Raw genomic sequence first — 19,396 nt, forward strand, 5'->3', positions numbered from 1 at the left:
GAATTTATGGCATGCATGTGCAAAAAACAAACAAACGTAATACTTCCTATGGTTAATATGAGCATCAAATCAATATTTCAAATGTGTTTGTGTTTTTTTTTTCTTTTTTTTTTTTGCACATGCATGCCATAAACATGACATTTATGACATCATCAACTTGCGACAGGCATTTCCCCTATTGAGTGAAAGATTAGCTATTTCTAGAAGAAATACAATATTTAAGGTGTTTTTAATTTTACATTGTAGTTATAGAGGACAATTATAATGTATTAAGGCATATTTGTCGTATTAGCCAGGGATCCTTTTAAGTTCAGGCAGACAGATAAATTCATACGGTACACAGATCCTGTCATTCCTGTGTCAGTTATAATATACGGTGCCAATGATGTCTTTTTAGATCAAAGGGAACAAAAAGATGTCAAAATGATCTGAGATCAGAAAGATGCTTTTCTCTGTTTGTGTGTTGGCTCCCTCGGGTGGCTGTTGGAGAAATTGCGTGTTCATTCTTGTGGATGGACATTTTTTTTGATTGATTCAGCTCTATCTCTGGAACCATTTGTCCGATTGACAAAATTATTTTTGCCACTGAATCACAACGACTGTGTCTGTTTCGATCAGTGCCCCCCCCCCAAAAAAAAAATATTTTTTTCATGAAACAGTAAATAAAAACATACAAAATCTCGGCACCTGGACCTTGGAGCCATTTTTGCCCGTGGCATCCAGTTCATTTTAGATTAACTACAAACAGATCTACTGTAGATCTACCTGAGAGGAATTTCCATGAAGTGCTACCTTCTGGACTTAAGTGCCCAGTGCTATTACTGAGCAAACAGTTTTGTAGTGTCCCTTCCCTAAAACAATCATGTCCAGCCATGAATGATCACCGTTCCGTCTGTCAGTCACAATCAGGTGAGTGCCATCAAACTGTGATTGACACTTGTCACCCAATATTATAACTGAGGTTTGAGAACTGTAAACAGTAAAAGCTTTGACCACTAGAGTGTAACATTGTTCAAAAATAAAGCTGCTTTCTCAGGTAACAAGGCCCCATCTGAAGAGAAAAAAATCAAACCTTGGTTCGAAGTGGAGCCGTGAAATTGAGCACTTCCAGATCTATGTTTTTGATTCTATGTGTTCCCCCCTGTGTGTGTGTGTGCGTGTGTGTGCCTGGCCTGAAAACAGCGCCCCTCCCTTAACATGTGTGGTCATAAAAGGTACTGTTCGAACTCAACGGGACAGTTCTCACTGGTGAGACAGGACACACATTGCCAAAATCATGTGGGGACCCCCCCTGGGGTCCCGACCCTCAGGTTGAGAACCACTGGTGTAGAGCAGAGACTCAGTGCAAACAAAACAAACAAACTCAGCTTCATACTGTTTTAATAGTTCAACAGTTAAAAGCCTCCAAGAAATTGAGAGAACACAACTGTGAAGCCTGGCTCTGACTGTATTTAGTGAGTGTATCATCAAAATATCTATTACATTTTACAGGTGATATGTGAGAATTGTATGATTTTTTACGTCTTCCAATTAAAGAAATGTGTTCTTTTAACTCAGGCAGGCAGCTGTTTTGACAGATTAATTAATAAAGAACCAAATAAAACATAAAGAATGTTTTCTGTGTACCGTCTCTGATCAGAGACTTACATCTGGTGCAAACAAAAAAGTAAGGCAGTTCCGTCGGACTTTACCCTTTGAGTTTAAACAAAGACACAAACACTTATTTATTTGGTACTGCACATGTGGGTATACAGTGACAAGTGACAACTAACTGATACCGTGAAGCACTTCATTGTACAAGTATACATTTGAGTCAACACTACCACAGTTTATATGTGTTTCATATTAGGTAAGGGTTTGGTTTGAGACTGTTTGAGATGTATTTGTTGTAAACAGGGGCGTCACACCAAATTCTGGGCCCTGGGTACAAGGATTCACTGCGGGCCCCCCATGAATGTTAACTATTGAAAAATAGCAGATATACAAGCTCACAGCGCGGCACCGAGTGCCGCGCTGCGAGCTTGTAGATCTGCTATTTTTGAAAAATTGTGAAAAAGTGTGCAAGAAACGCATGTTTCCATGTCAGTGATGCTCAAACATTTTCATGTGAATTTCCAAAATTATATGAATTTGGCCACGGACCCCCATCTCAAAATATTTAGTTCCAGGGACACCCCCGGAAGCAAAATTTGAGTTACAAACGTCCGCTTAAAAAATACATATTCAAAGATTTGCACACATTTTCACGACTTTTCAAAAAATAGCAGATCTACAAGCTCGCAGCGCGGCACTCGGTGCCGCGCTGTGAGCTTGTAGATCTGCTATTTTTCAATAGCTAAAGTTACTAGGGCCCCTCCACCTTGGGCCCTGGTAACTCAGTCCCACTTTCCTACCGCTTGTGACGCCCCTGGTTGTAAAGGTGACACTCAGTTATAATTGTGTCACAATGAAGTCAGACAGTTCTCTCCCCAGAGCGAGCTCAGGAGACACAGACCAACAGTCCAGTGTGGGGGCAGAGGGGACACGGTAGTCCACAGCGGATGTCCTAGAAGAAAAACACATTATTCTTATTGGTATTATTGCACTGGTAGTTACACTAATCTAACTTAAAGGATCTATAGTCAACTTTGTCTTGAAAAACGGATGCTAAAATAAAAATGTTTCGAAAATATTTTATAAAAAAATAAATAATGTGTTTCTATTCAAAAATGACCACAAAAACCGTAAAATAATGATAAAATAATCATTTTGGCCATTGTCGGGCCGACACTGTTACATCCCATTTTTGAATAGAAACACAAGCTTATTTTTTTATAAAATATTTTCGAAACATTATTTTTATTTTAGCATCCGTTTTTCGACTATGACTACAGCTCCTTTATGACTATCAAAATAGCTAGAGCCCTCAATGTTTAGTCAACTTGACCTTTGCCTCTGTACTTGGTCTGCTCTTCTTCCCTCTATACAAACTCTTCAAAAATAGCCGATCTACAAGCTCACAAACAACAGCTTGTAGACCTGCTATCTTCTTTGAAAATAGCAGCTTGTAGATCTGCTATTTTTGGCTAATGTTCCCCATCACACAAAGATTTGAACTGCAGTAACTCTGAGGACCCCCCTAGGGGTCCCGGACCCCCTGTTGAAGACATCTGGTGTAGTGACAGTAAAGATGACAAAATGTTCAGCCACAGAGCGACGTTGGCCAGACAACCATGCAAGTGTCAAGCTGTGAAAAACTCACTCAACAGGTCACCGATTGGGATGCGACCTGGGTAGATCAAAACAGACACTGTACCACAACCGGCTAACGTCGGATGGGTGAACCGACCACCAGGGGTCCAAATGAACCCTAACCGGTATGTAACTCTGAGAGTGTACAACTGGAACCAAATGGGGTTGATTTGGTTGCAGTCATACACTCCCAGAGTTAATTACAGTACTTAGTTTCCACCACCACTGCATGCATACCAAACTTGAATTTCAAAAGGATCATTGCTGTACCCTACCTGAGAGCAGTAACCTCTGCGTTATGGATGCTGAGTCTTGCTGAACTGGAGGAATTCTGCAGCATGGAATAAACTGCAGGCTTTGCCACTGGAAGAAAGACAACAAGACAAATCATTATTTGAAGTATTTCTGATAAAACACGTGCACACACACACACGCACGCACGCACGCACGCACGCACGCACACACACACACACACACACACACACGGAAATCCAATCTGCAAATATTTGTACACACATGATATATTATCCCAACTCACCTAAAATCCCTTCAGTGTTGGTGCCTGATGGAAACTGTCTCAAGACAGGCCAGAGAAGTTTCTCTCCCTTCCTCTGGTGAAGCAGGATGACGATACGCGTGTCTCCGATTGAAACGTCCATCTCGTTGTCCCGCATAATCAGCGTGACACTGCAAAACAAAGCATCCCAACTTAGGGTACTTTTATTTTTATGGGCCAAACCGCACCAATGCAACTCCTTGGAACTGCCATTGGGGATCTGCAGTAGTTGCAAATAGTTGCAATGTATAAACTAGATTGTGAAAAATGAATATTTTGTCAGATTTTACTGAAATACAATACAAGTGTAAATTCATCAATTTGGTTCCACTGTCAGAGTTAAATGAACACTGAGGAATTAACTATGAACTATGCAGGGGTCATAAATATGTCTGTATACAAACAATTCTGTCCGTGGCAATTCTGGCAAACTTGATTTTGGCCGTTTTTTAGATACCATTTTTACATAACGTCATAATGTTTTGATCATAAATTACTGAATGTCAAAACCTCCAGGTTTTCAATGTATGACATACTGTATGTATGAAACATATTTACTATGACTATGAATGACTATGGCATATATAGTCAACTAGTAATGATGATTCTCAAACGTTTTATTTGCAAGGACCCCCATAACTCTGAGAGTGTACAATTTGGTTCCAATTGTATTGAGAGTATACAATTGGAACCAAATTGTTACAGAGCTGTTATGGTCATTCAGGGCTATGTCTTGTTTGTCTTGCGTTTCTGGTAATTATTGTCCACTAATTTTGTATGTCCGTAGCAAAAAGAAAGTATTTTGACAAAAATGTCCACCACAAGCCAAAGCATGGCGATGACCCCTGGTACCATGTGTAATTTTGTACAGTATACGTAAAGGTACTGTAAGCAAAGCAGGCTTTGGTATACCTTCCTGCTGTCGTGTGGTCCTGGCCCCAGCTAAAAGCTTTCACGATCTGTCCGTCTCGCACAGTGATGGAGTCGATGTTCACCTCGATACGCTGATCGGTTTTGCAGTGAATAACAATCTTCTGGAGGCCCCCCTGCAGTGATCGTCTGAGCTCCCCGTTCACAGACAATCCTGGGACGGCAGAGAGGAGATACCAACTGTCAAGCTAACAAAACGATGTGATCACAATGCAACGATTTGATAGTGTATAGATCGGTTATTTTTTCCTGCATGTGTCAACCGTACTATATGGATTATAAATTATAGGTTTCAAATAGTCCATCTCTGTTGAAAACAAATCACATTCATTGTAATTTGACTCACTTGGATTAATACTGTAAGTGTAATATTATTACAGTTTTGGATAATAATAACATAAACCGGCATATAGGGAAATTATTAAAGATTTAAACATATACTATAAAGGTTGTAGCCAAACAGAATGTACAGTAAGTGCAGGATAATATACTACAGTGACCTGTGTCGGGATCGTGCAGTAATTTCAGATGTTTGGCACTGACATCGTAACATAGTGGCGTGGTCTGGTTCTCAGCTCCTAACAGAAACTTGTGGTGTAGAGGGACTAGAAAGCATATAGAGAAAAAGAGAGAGAGATAGAAAGAAAGAGAGAGGGATAAATGGTGCATTTACAGTATATAGCACTTTTTATCCAAAACGCTTTACATAGATTATACATTTACTCATTCACACACACATTGTTACACCGATGGCGGAGGAAACCATGACATTTTCGTCCATGCCTTATCCCTAAAAACATTTTATATTAAAATACTTCAAATAGAGAATCTACCACATCGACACGTTGTGAGCTTGGGCATGGACGAAAATAGAGCCCATACTGTAGCGTTGCTTACATCATTGATGTAATATTATGGGGGGGGGCTACAATACTTAAAGTATTGTAGGCTACTGTGAAACTAATAGCGCCTGCGAGTACTTGCTAATTTAATATCAGTTTTATATTTGATCATGTTTTCAAGCAATGCATCATTAGCTCAGTCTAGCCCATTAGTTCTCAACACGAGGTCCACGGACCCCCAGGTCAGGGGTATTTGAGGATGTTCCTGAGGGTCCCATGCTAAACGATTGATATAGTTAGAAAATAGAAACAAACCAAATACAATGTTACCTGTCTGTAACTCAGAGAGTGTACAAATGGAACCATTTGGAACCGTATTACAGAGATTAAAAAAACAAAGTATGAAATGGTGTCCATGGCTTAATGCAGTGGTTCTCAACCTGTGGGTCGGGACCCCCAGGGGGTTCCCCAAATTCTTTTGGGGGGTCCCCAGATGATTAACCTAATGTGCAACATTGAACCGTGTTATACAAAATGTAATGCCTCAACTCTCAGTGCTTGTCAGGGTAGGGGGTCCCCAGTTAAAATATAATTATTTTGGGGGTCGAGGCCTGAAAAGGTTGAGAACCACTGGCTTAATGCATATCAAATTGGGGATCCTTGAAATGAAAAGGCCTGAGCCTGAGAATGCACTGCGCTAGCCTAAACTGCAGTGTGGTCAGCCAGGAGGAGGTAGATTTGGGAATCCAACGTTTGTCCCTGGTGTCATGGTGAAGAATTCCACTTGAACAGGAACCCCCAACTGTCCTGATGAAGGCCTATATAGGTTGGTACTATAGTAGGCTATGTTTGCAATCAACCAAACAGTCGTGACATAGTGGGCACCAGAAAATGTACGTAAAACACATTGTTGTAAAGCACTTGAAATATGTTTCTCTGTATGCTCCTGAAATGCTGACCTTTTACAAGCTAGTGCTGCAGAAGTGCTTCAGCCAGGCATAGGCTACTTTTACTAAGTTACCTAACTATAAAATTCCAACCCATGAAAATATACTGAATAAACCCTCGTTTATGTGTGACAGTGACTTGACTTATTTTCATAATTTATTTATTTCAAATTTGTTGGTAAATCTGTCTTTTGTAATCCCGTTTTTCGTGACATTGAGTAAATCGTATTTACAGTACACGCACAGTACAAGTACCTTGTGTTGTCGGGGGGACATTTCGGGGTGAGATTTGAGTTGCTGCTGGTACATTTCGGGGAGTGATTTGAGTTGCTGGAATATGAGCCATATCAAAGTCATCATAGTCGTAGTCCATCGATCGCATTAATACGATTCCGGGGAATCCGGGGGGCCCCTGGCGGGCCACTGGCGGAGGGGGGGGCATTGCCAACACGGGGGGAGAATTCCTAAGGAAGCTCTGGCCTCCAGAAGATCCCTTCTGGGGCTGGTGGCCCTGGCCTGCAGAAGACATGATAATGTGAATTCAATACACTTGTAAATTGATGCAGTATATTTTTCATGATTTTGTTTTCCTTCTGTTTCTTCTTTTTTTCCCCCCTGCTCTCCATGTTTGGTTGCGCTTGGGTGTTGCGCCCATAGAGTTATTAAAGAAAGGGCGGCTCACATTGTGAGCTCAGATCTGCTATTTTCAGTATGGTTGTGAGTTACTTGTGCTTAACTTGACTTAACTTGAGTATTTCCAATTTCCAATACATTTACTTCTAGTCCACTTCATCTCGGATCCAAACATTGTACTCCACTACATTTATTTGAAAGCTTTAGTTACTAGTTACTACGTAGATTTTGATTATTATTACAAAACATACATTCACCACTTCAGCTCTGTATACATTTTGGCCCTTTGAAAATAGCCGATCTACAAACTCACATTGTGAGCGTCTAGATCAGCTATTTTCAAAAGAAGTGTATACATATGAAAACCTGAAATGGAACAGTCTGCATAATGAGTACTTTTACTTTTGGTACTTTAAGTACATTCTACATAGAATATTTAAATTAGTTTTTACCATGACGAGAATAACTTCGAGATCCAAGCCTTCCAGCACCACCTCCAGCACCACCTCCACCTCCAGCACCACCTCCAGCACCACCTCCAGCACTACTAAATAATGAAAAACCTCCAGATCCACCAACTAAGCGTGCCGAGCCACCCCTCGCCGATGGCTTCTCTCCTTCCTTGGGTTTGTGGAGAACCTGTGTGTTCTCCCCCGGTGGCTTGGTGACCACCATGGAGGTGTGTGGCGTCACAAAGCTGTACTTCAGAGACAGCTCCAGGACCTCTTTCTTCACGTTCTCCTTCTCAGCACCAGATAACTGCAACCTATAGTAGAAACACGATGATGTCACACATGTGTCACACGACTTAAAATGATAAATCACACACAGTGTAACTCAGAACTTGCCGATGATTAGAATAGGTCAGTGGTTCTCAACCTTTTCAGGCCGCGACCCCCAAAATAAGCATATTTGAAGTGGGGACCCCCCCCCCCCACACCCTGACGAGCACTAAGAGTGATTACATTTTGTATAACACGGAAATAGCAGATCTACAGTATATGCTCACATGTTTTGAGCATGTAGATCTGCTATTTTCACAATTTCTGCCTCTAATATTTGTCAATTTGCCCAAAGCCCAATGTTTAATTTGCTATTTTAGAGGTATTAAAAAGTCCTTAGATTAAAAAGTTATTTTAGAAATGTGTAGATACCCTCTATACACTTAAACGTTATGTTGGTTTATTTACTGATGGGTGAGAAAACAATGTTACACATTAAGTTAATCATCTGGGGACCCCCCAAAATAATTTGGGCCCACAGGTTGAGAATCAATAGGTTATAAGACAGCATATTCACTCTTTGTCCAGGAGCTGTTTCACCGTGAGGTAGGCCCAGACCCTCTGGAGGTTGTCAGAGCTGGTTCCAGTGGACTCCTGCCTCCTGTCTTTCTCAGACTCAAACTCCATCTTCACGTTTACCTATGAACATCAAAAATGTGTCCTAGTATGTTCATGTTGCAAAATGTTCACTGTCATTTCACCCTGTGGGCACGGCGGGCAGCTTTCCTTACCAACAGGGGCGTCATTTGACTAGGGGGTGGCAATTTCCACCCCCAGTGTTCTCATTTAACTTTAATTTAAGTTATTTTATGCATATTGTCGCCAAACTCTGAATTGTTTCAGCAGATTAATTATTTCATCGCAATTGATCCCCGCCAGTCAACATGTGACATGTGTAATAATTTAGATTTAGCCTTTTATTGTTTAATGCAACCATTAACTATAGACTACACTCTGACGAGGTGCCAACTTGCGCCTTGTGCCTACTTTTTCACCAGCAGAGCACGTAAGTACAGCGATCGGTGCTGTTCGGTGCTGTCTGTATGTATGTGGGTGGGCAAGTTGGCACTCTGTCGAGGTGCCAACTTGTGTTTTGTTATTGCCCTTGTTGTTTTTGACATGTGATGTGACCCTGTGTTTTTTCAAGGGTTTTCCCAATGGGATGCACAGGACGCACAGATACACCGGACGCAGTACTTGCGCCCTCTGCTGGTGCAAGTAATTAATTAACCACTTTCATGTGTTATCCCTATTTTAGGAATGTCATTATAGGCAAACATTTTCAAACATTTTCTCTTTTTGTCCCAAAACAAATAGTGAAAATAGTTGATCTACAAGCTCTAAACGCTTGGTGACACGTTGAGAGCTTTTAGATACACTATTTTAGAAATGGGGCCATGGTAACTTATTTTTTGCCACCCCCTATTTCTTTCTGAAATTACGCCTCTGCTTACCGACAGGGCAACGACCCGTGGATCAAACGAGTCGCTGTTGTTATCCTCAATCTGACCAGCCACCACGATTTCAGAGCCATTGTAATACTGGCTGAAGTTGGTCTTGGTTAGATTAGTCCCACCGACATAGATCATTATCACATCTGTCAATAAGGGATTGGCAACCTCTTCATAGAAACCCTGGTGAAATAACAACACAATGCACACAATTCAGACAATCCTCTTTTTCATATACAGTATACAATACAGTATAGCACTTTTTTTCTTCCATTGGACATTAAAAATAACATTGATTTGCAAGCTTTTAAATTTCAAGTGAAATAATCAATTTCAAACTTGCCAACATTAACTTAAAGCTGCTGTAACTGATTTCATATAGGCCTACTTCTTTTTTAGTGATTGGTCTGTTTTATTCTTCTATCCAGGGACTACAAATGAAGATGACCTCTTAGCTACCGGTATATCTGGTACAATGCACTGTATTACGTTTTTTTGGATGAAATGTGTGTCACAAATTCTACATTGTCCCTGTGAAATAAGAATAACCTAAATTATTATGGTTTGTTGTTTTCTTAACATACAGTCTTGATGCTACTGCTTATATTTTGCTACTGGAAATGACATTATAAATTACATAATCAATTAAATACAACGTAAGTGTTGTCCACTGTAATAACGCTACATCAAACACCACAAAACAGAAGAAAATGTAATTACTGTAAATTAAATATTAACCTGCAGCTGCAAGTTAGCATCTGAATCCTCGTAAATCCGTCGCGCCACACCGTTGTTGGCCAGTGACATCTTCTCCAGGAATTCAAAATTGACATCATATCCAAATCCAAGACAGTAGAGCGGGTATTTCTCATTTATGGCCTTTCTTACATTTGCCTGAATCCTTTCAAGATTTGTCTCCCCTGTAATGATAAACAACATTATTGGTTGGATACTGTGTTCAATATATGGTGTGGTGTTAGCCTTAATTTGTAAAGGATAATGAACATGATAAAACATTTTATGACCTATACTATAAGGGTCCAATGGTCTGTCTGTTTGTTTGTCCTTCTGTACTTCATAATGTAGAAACTGTTGCATTCCCACAAGCGTTTCTTTAGTCTGCTAACTGAAATCAGATCTCATTATTATCTAAAGGGTGGATTTTTGACAGATGACGGGAGAGGTTTAAACAGTGATGACACAACATAGAGGGCTGTCCTCAAATTGTGTACCCATGTTTATTTTCTTTTTAGCTACAACATCTGGCTTTGTCCGTTTTTCCAAAGTTTGTTGTACGCCCATCAGGGTCTACATCTGGCCTACATCTGTCTATATCTGGCCTACATCTTTGCTACATCCTTGTACGCCCAGGGTCACATTGGCCAAGCTTTGCAGGATTACCTGAGGTTGGATCACCATCAGTGAGAAGTATCAGAAGAGACGCAGAGCCCTCTCTGGGGTGTCGCTGCAGCATTTCTGCACCTTCTAAAACGGCAGCATTGATATCTGTGGCTGAAATGAGAAGAAAAACACACCCTGTTGCCTTTCTGGTGTCACCTCACAAGCTCTGGCATTTACATGGTGCATACCGGACTTACCGGTAGATCAGAACATTTACCTCCTGCGTCTCGGATGCGCCGTGCAAAACCTTTGGCAGCGGCCACGTTTTCACTGGTGGCCGGGGAGAGTTCCCTCTTCCACTGTGAGATACTGTTGTCAAAAGTGATCAAACCAAAGTAATCTTCTTCCGCTAGGTCTCCCAAGATGTGTAGAAGAGCAAGACGGGTCTGAGCAAATTGATAATTTCATAAATTAGAAGAACTTCATACATTTGAACATTTATCTTAATGCGAGTAAACAACAGTAAGCTCTTGAAATGTAACCAAACACTACAAACACTGGACCATACCTGATGCATTTTCTTGCCATGCATGGAGCCACTTCGATCAATGATGAAGACTACATTCTTTGGTATGCGGGCGAGACCACTTGGGGCAAAGTGATGGACAAAATACCCACCAGACACCTTTATGGGAAAAAAGAGTAGGCCTAGTCAGTACAGAATACTGTAAAAATTAGAGCTCTTTAGCGAAAACAAAATATTTTTTTTTAACTTGGGATACCTCATTTATCCAATCAGGATTCACAAGACAAGTGGAATTTTGAATGATGAAACAAAAAGCTTAACAGACAAAATTGGAATTGGACCACCATAAAATTTAAGCTGATGGGAAGAAACACATATACTAGAGCCAATAGCAATGATTACTATTGGATAGGCGATATAGAGCTATTTAACACTTATTTAACACAAAAATATGATAAATAGAAATCACTTACAGCACTACATTTAGCATTTCTTCAAAAACGATTATGTGTTTCTTTTTCCAATCCCTTTTCCAAGTAATATACAATATAGCTCATAATTGTGATGATTAGTGTGGTTATTATAAGGATTCAGACTTTATTTAATCTAGAGTAACCTTTTTTTCTGTAACCTTTTCTGTAACCCCAAAAGTCGAATTGAATGGACCTTTTCTGTCCCTTTTCTGATTGGACAATAATGTCCCTGAGCTGAGCAAGCAGGCGCGCTCTATTAGCTCAATGGTTCAAATGTCAGCGCTTGCGCATGCAGAAAATCGGGTTCATATTAAGGGTGGGCGATATGGAAAAATGCAATATCACGATATTTTCCCAAGCTTTATCACGATACGTGATTTTATCACGACTCTTTTTCACGTTGGTTTTTATGGTTATTTTTCAAGTTACTTAATTGACAAAAACTAGATTCTCTGGATTCCTTTTGGGAGGTCTAAATTCAACTTTACAAGTATGTAACTCTGACAGTATACAAATGAAACCATTCATTTGTATACTGTCAGAGTTAAGTGGAGACCTTGACATTTTAAACTTTGAGAACTGATTTAGACCAAAATGCAGGTTTAAATGAATTCTGCAATGAATCTCTTTATTAACGATTAAACAGGATTTTTTACAAGGCTCCCTCAATGGACCAATCCCCAATCACATACACACCCATTGTAACTGTTACAATGGGTGTGTATGTGATTGGGGATTGGTCCATTGTATCACGATATATACGATACCTCTGAAAATGCATATCGTGGAGACATTGTTATCGTCTCAACGATAATTATCACCATATCGCCCACCCCTAGTTCATATGGAGGAAAGTTACATACTGTAGCAGCTTTAAGAAGACATACTGTACCTTGATGTCTCCCAGTGAGGCGTCCCTGTTGACATCGTAAGCAACGACCAGATCTCCGTTCATTCCATCCTCTCCACAGCAATCAATCTGTTGTTGTTCTGTAGGGTAGAAATGTACCCAAGCCTGGGAGCAGGATATCACTTATTTAGGGTTTTCCCGTAGCAAGACATTCTTTGCATACAGTATACATACTGCATCTATCAAGCACAAATAAACCCTTGGCACAGGCGTCAAACATTGGGGAGGGTGATCACTGGCACACAGGAATAAATGTGAGAGAGAGTTCTTTTGTCTTTTAAAATTACATATTAATAATACACCTCTCATCCATCTATAAATTACATCCTGCTCATAATTCTACATTCATTTAAACGCCCACGTCTGACTGGGGAGGGAGTCTGGAGGAATGGGAGAATGGGAGATAGCGGGGTTATTTTTCTGAATCTAATGATCACTACATCCTATAAAGAAAATGTTTTTAAAGTTAATGTTGATAAAGGTCATATTTTACAGTAGGCCTACTACTTTCTGTTAAAAGTAACACATTACTTATGCGGTACGTTCACAAAACACCCTCAAATTAAGTGCAAAATGACACGGCTGATATTAAATAAGAGGATTCATGGGAATATAAAAGCATGTCAAAATAATAATGATGACAACTACTCTGAAGCTACCATTTTTTATATATAGATATTTTGAAATTTCTCATAAAGGTTAAATTGCGAATGGCATCGTCATTAGTGTGCATATATTTGTTAAAAAGAAAAGGTAAACTTTAAAACATAAATAGCCTAACAGATTTTCTGAAATTACTTAGAGAATATATATTATATATATATATATATATATATATATATATATATATATATATATATATATATATAATATTACTTAAAGTAATATTCCCACATTTGTAAAAGCACAATGCTTTACTAAACCGTTACTATAACAACATATTGCCCTGTATATGTAGTGCACTGGAGAGCAACGTTACCTGATTGTCAGCGAGTGTTTTTGTAATGGCATTGGCTAGAGCGTTGGTACTTAGCCCTCCTTTGACCTCCACAAAGGTAATGCCTGGCTTCTCATTGATGTATACATCCACCTGGCATTGAAAACAAACAGAACATAACATGTTGAGTGATAGAACTAAGGAAAAACGTAGTGTCACCCCTGACACAAAGTTTTAACAGCGATACGATACGCATCACGATACATGGTTGACGATGCGATACATGGACAATATATATAGTTCATTCATGGAGATACATGAACAACTATTTAGCAAAGAAATTAAATCTGTGTGAAACGTGTGGATAGTGCAGGTTTTTTAAGGGAAACATTATTATGGATATAAATAAGTAAACACAGTGATTCTCTGGCAAATACGGTACATGGCCATTGTATTTGAACACATTTTGGACAACCCCGCATGGAGAATACACACATTTATCGATAGACCAAATGTAGCGACATGGAATGGAAAAGTAATAAAACCCCTCTTTTCCTTTTTGAGCGGCGCTAACTGCTTCTACATTTGGCTTTGTCCGTTTGTCCCGATACACTCTATAATTTGCATCATTGCAGAACGATTAGAATCTATCACATTCACCTTGAAGTCTTTGACAGGCTGCATGGGTCGGGCGTGGATCTGCAGCTCATATTTTCCCAGCGTGCGTTTCAGGAGCTCCTCGTAGGTGAGTTCAAAGGTCACCTTCTGGTGGGCGGCCACCGTCACAGAGGTCTTAAACTCCTCCAGGGTTCTCCCCACAGAGCTGTAGACCAGAAAGACACATCTTGTTTTTATACTTTTAAACCATAGCGTTAGTGTAGTGATACGCGGAAGCGGGGATTGAACCCGGGACTCCCACTCGCCAGTCCAACGCACAACCAGTCGTGCCAATAGGGCTGAGCCCGATTAGGAGGGCTGTTGTCGCTGGTTCATGGCTGGGTGCTACATTAGCATAGCGTTAGTTTATGCAGGACACAAGAGTCTGTGATCAGCTGTCAGTCAGCTCCAATTCCTATTACTCATTCACAACTCTGCTGATCATTACGTCCCACTGTCATGAGCTCACGCTCTGTAAAGGAGCTTATTTAAATACCCTTGCATTCACCATAACTCTGCTGGTCTTGGATCCGAAGATTTGGATCCGCTTCTGCTTAGCTGCCTCCTCCACCCCAGCCTCCACCTTTTGTTCGTTGTCTGGCATAGGCTCAAAATACTTGTGATTTATGTCTGCTGATTCAAGCTATGTCAATGTATTGCTTTGTACTGCTTTGCATCCCTATGGGGGGGTTTTGCTTAACGTTCCCTGATTTTGCCTATAGCAAGCTGCTTGGACCAAATGCAGGGAACATCTCTGAAAGTGGGAGGATATGAAAGCAGAGCCTTAACGCCAAGTTTAACTGTATGTGTATTCCATTTGTTGCAATGAATAGTTAAATCTGTTTTGACAAGAGTGTTCCTGACTAAAATGAATGTTATTATATTTCACACTGAACATGCACAGCTCCATCATTGACCTACCTGACCACCCCAGCACTCTCCCCTCGGGACACAGCCTCGGTGTACTGCTGTTGTGCTTGCTCCTTGGCTTTCACAACACCATCGTACATCTGGCCTTCAATACGCCTGAGGAAAGACCAACAGTGATCAAGCTGAAGCCTGCAGTAGGTCTATTTGTACTTTTACGTCTGTGAGCCAGACAGCCAGTATGGTACCATCTGATGGGAATAATGCTCAGTGATTGTTGTTACTGGCAGTTGTCACTGCCAGTAAGACATCTTTTGTAAACATAGTCACTATGTTGTCACTGCCAGTAGATGAGAACTATTTGAGGGGACTATTAACGCGACTGGGCGGCCAACAGTGAAATACGGACGTTACTGCGATTAAGGTGAAAGAGAAAAGTAGAAAGTTGTGAGCTAACTATTAGCTATTTGGCTAACTGTTTCCGGGTCGACGTGAGGCTATTTTATACAGGCAAAAAGGCAAAAGATGAGGGTAATAACGAATACAACTGTATATGAGGTTTGGAAACGACATCTTGCAAAGGTGACATGGGTGTTTGAATTTTTAAGCTATATTTAGTACATAATGTAGTACATCTTGGCCAAGTGGTTTGGTATTAAGTTAGTGATACATATGGGTGATGACCATGACCCGGAAGTAGATCACTTACTCTGATGTAATATAAAGATAGTTGCTATGTTGTCAAAAAGAGTCAATAATAAGAGACAATGATCCGTTTGAAGTAGAATGCTTTAGTTATATGTACAGGTATAGGCTCAACATTTGACATGTGTGTTTTGGCATGGGGTTATGAATGGATTGATAACACACAGCAAGCTACCAACGCTGCAATATTATCAAGTTTTCTAACGCTAGAGGTGTATTAAAAACTCGCTATGAGAATTAGTCCCCCTACGTTGGTACCCATGGCCCACATTTGGAGTCCTGGCTCACAGACTATTTGTCATTAAACTGGTATCAATGTGCTTTGCCGTTTTCACATCCGAGTTACTTTATTGTACAACATGAGCATCGCTGGCTGAAATTATCTAATTTCCAATTAGGAAAATTTGTCAATTTCATTTTCTATTGTCGATTAATAATGAATACACAATTAGTAAGTTGTCATGCATTGTCATTTGTGTTAAGTGAAAGGTTCTTATACTAATCTCTTATTCTAGAGACCCACATTCTGAAGTTGCTGATGAAGGCATTCTTAGGGATCCTGACTTGGAAATTGATTTCTTTGGGTGCGTCCACACGGTTGACAACTCGGCTGGTGACGACAGTGGTGGCGTAGCGACTGGTCACAGTGGAGTTGATGTGGAAGCTGTAGATGTCCCAATCCTCCTGGAAATAGACATACACCACAAAACACAACCCAACTGACCACTGCACTGACCACAACTTGACCAGAGAATTAAACAACAAGTAGTTAAGCAGGTATGTAACTGTGTTGATTTGACAGCAAACTTGTTTTAGTCATATTTTAGCCATATGAAATGTTTTAGTTTTAGTCTTGTTTTAGTTAACTAAATATACAGATTTAGTCGACTAAATCTACAGTTAAGTTTGTCGACTAAAATGATTTTGGTCGGGCCCTGATGGTGTTGAAATGCCTTATTTACTGCATGTGTACTCAGCTGTGTGCCGAAAACAGATCCACAAGCTCGCCAAACGTGTACAGTTTTAATTGACGAAATTAACACCCAATAGCACATTGGTAATCTCATTGGTCCAAGGCAGAAACACCCCCTGTATCAAACCTCATTTTTCAACTACCACTTGCATTTCACAAGAGAGGCCTTTGTACATTCAGAGGTACTACTTTCTGCAAAAACACAAACACAAACACTGGCAGGCGCACGTACACACACACACGCGCCAAGGGTCATCATTTTTTCCTACCCGGACAAATGTGTCTGTGGCAAACACTTGGTCTTGTGTGTGGCAAATGTTAGACTTACACACCATTATAATGTTCTTATTTTGATCCCAAGACCAAATTACTGAATGTCAAGTCTCCATGGTTTTCTTCAGAATATGTAGGACACCCTTAACTCTGAGAGTGTACAAATGGAACAGAATGGACCCTTCCATTTGAGCTCTCTCAGAGTTACAGACGTGTTATGGTCATTCATGGCTATCTCTTGAAGCATTTCTGCTAATATTATTCTCCACTCATTTTGTATGTCTGTGGCAAAAAAAAACTAAAGAAAAAGTAGACAAAAATATCCACCACAAGCCAACACGCACGCTCGCACACACGCACACACGCGCGCACGCACGCACGCACGCACACACACACACACACACACACACACACACACACACACACATTGATTGAGTATTAAACCAAAGTCAGCAGGTCATTCACCTCTGATATATTTTGTGGTGTTTGTCGAAGAGGCATAGTTCACTTCACTGTGTTGTAACTATTTACTGTTTAAAGAGATTTCCATTCTACCAGTAATGGGGGAGGGGGGTTGAATGACGATGTGCTCATTTAGCATTACTACTACAGTACGTCTATTATTATCTGGAAAAATGCAATATTCTAAATTCCTCTTTCCCTAAAAAGCAATCATGGAACTGAGGAACTTTAAATCACTTTCAACTGTGCTCATCTCCCGTTTGCATTCAAAAAAAAGAACACACAAACATATTTTCAGAAGGTTTAACTTTGATGATCTGTTATGCTACACTGCTATGTCTACATATTCCTAAAATGTTAATAGCAGTGCTGTCATTTCAGCACACCCCCAATACATATATGTCATTTATCACCTACCTTGACTGGTGCTGCGGTTGCAAAAGCCAGCAACCACCCAAGAAGGGTGAGTCGCACCACTCTCTCCATGATGGTCTCCACACCAAATGATGCCCGGGATGCTGTTCAAGCTGCCTTTTAAACTCAGCTGATCCAAACAGACAATAGCAGTGTGCAGAAGTTCTTAAAGGGACAAACCCTAGAAGATTCCTCCTTTTTTCACTGACAGATTCAGTGCATTCCACAGAGATCACTATTGAATATATACTCTTCTGTCATCAGTCCAAAATCCAAGCTCTTAAGGATTATAACTGATATCAGTTATCTGTGGTTAACAGTAGTAAAATTAACAAATAGTGTTCTTTCTCCCGTCTGTCTGTCTGTCTGTCTGTCTGTCTGTCTGTCTGTCTGTCTGTCTGTCTGTCTGTCCCTCTATATCAGAGTTCATTTGGGAAAATAATGGACCGATCAGCACCAGATTTCTCCACCCCAAATTCTTCAAGTCGCTCCTTCCCAAATTGTTCACATTGGACACGTTGTGGTGCTAAACCACCCCACTGTAGGTTTTGACCTATTATAACTCTTGAACCGTAGTGTTGTACAATCAAAATGTTGTTTTCCCAGGATTACTGGATGCTGACGCAACTCCCCACAAGGCCATGGCCATTTCTGCATAGTCTTCCGCCATCCAGACTTTTCTTCAGTGCATACTTTTTGATATTCCTATGGCCAAAACATAGCATAACTTGCTGCACTGGCGACATGATTAAAAACATCATACATATCATACTGTAGTAAAGAATTCCAACGATTGGAGATTTTACTATTGCTCACACCTCCATTGCTGTCTTTTAACCGGGAAAGTATCTATGTCACTTTTTATTTTAGCAATATATAGGCTATATAGCCTATATAGGCCATATACAGTAGCACAGTGGTTTGAAAATCAAAAATAGCACATATACATACTGCAAGCTCATGAGCTTGTAAATCTTTAAATACATATTCTTTTAAGAGAACATTTTTAACTCAAATCTGAAGGTCTTTGGATGTTTGAGCAGTTTTTCAAAAAACTGTTTAAATTATTTAATGACACATAACATGTGATACGGGGTAATCAGTCCAAAATCTATCCTCGGGGCAATGTGTTGATATGTGATATCAGTTCTCTATAGGGACAACAATAGTAAAGTAAACAAATGCATCTGTGTCTCTCGGTGGCTAATGAACAAACAGACATGATCATTTACACTCAGACCTTTTTGACATGAAAGTGCCATATCAACATTAAAGAGGTGGTGCCATAGTTTTGTAGTATGTGTCTTTGGAGTTAACATTACTCTAATAGACCACCGGGTGGGGTTATAATGTGCACAAAAATGCAATCCATTATTTGTATTTTTGGTTTCTTCCTGAAAGCCACTGAGTCAAAAGGCCTGATCGAAAAACACAGATTTAATGACATCATAAAATTCCCTCCCATTTTACCATACCCAACACTGTG

General features: G+C 40.2%; 1 protein-coding gene across 1 annotated transcript; it reads right to left on the minus strand.

Moving 5' to 3' along the window:
* Nucleotides 1–1,363: 1,363 nt before the first annotated feature.
* On the minus strand, nt 1,364–18,382 carry LOC308287779 (inter-alpha-trypsin inhibitor heavy chain H3-like). The gene is made up of 19 exons (XM_080729035.1): nt 17,914–18,382; nt 16,312–16,472; nt 15,138–15,242; nt 14,220–14,382; nt 13,602–13,712; nt 12,605–12,727; nt 11,282–11,398; nt 10,991–11,159; nt 10,774–10,884; nt 10,111–10,292; nt 9,376–9,555; nt 8,439–8,560; nt 7,592–7,905; nt 6,762–7,022; nt 5,218–5,322; nt 4,700–4,871; nt 3,770–3,918; nt 3,507–3,594; nt 1,364–2,545 (listed from the first exon to the last, which is right to left on the minus strand). The coding sequence occupies exons 1-19, from the start codon at nt 17,980–17,982 to the stop codon at nt 2,431–2,433; spliced, it is 2,817 nt and encodes a 938-aa protein (XP_080585161.1). The 5' UTR covers nt 17,983–18,382; the 3' UTR covers nt 1,364–2,430.
* Nucleotides 18,383–19,396: the final 1,014 nt, after the last annotated feature.

This window comes from Nannobrachium achirus, assembly GCF_963921795.1.
Source record: "Nannobrachium achirus genome assembly, chromosome: 6".
Classification (NCBI taxonomy): Eukaryota; Metazoa; Chordata; class Actinopteri; order Myctophiformes; family Myctophidae; genus Nannobrachium; species Nannobrachium achirus.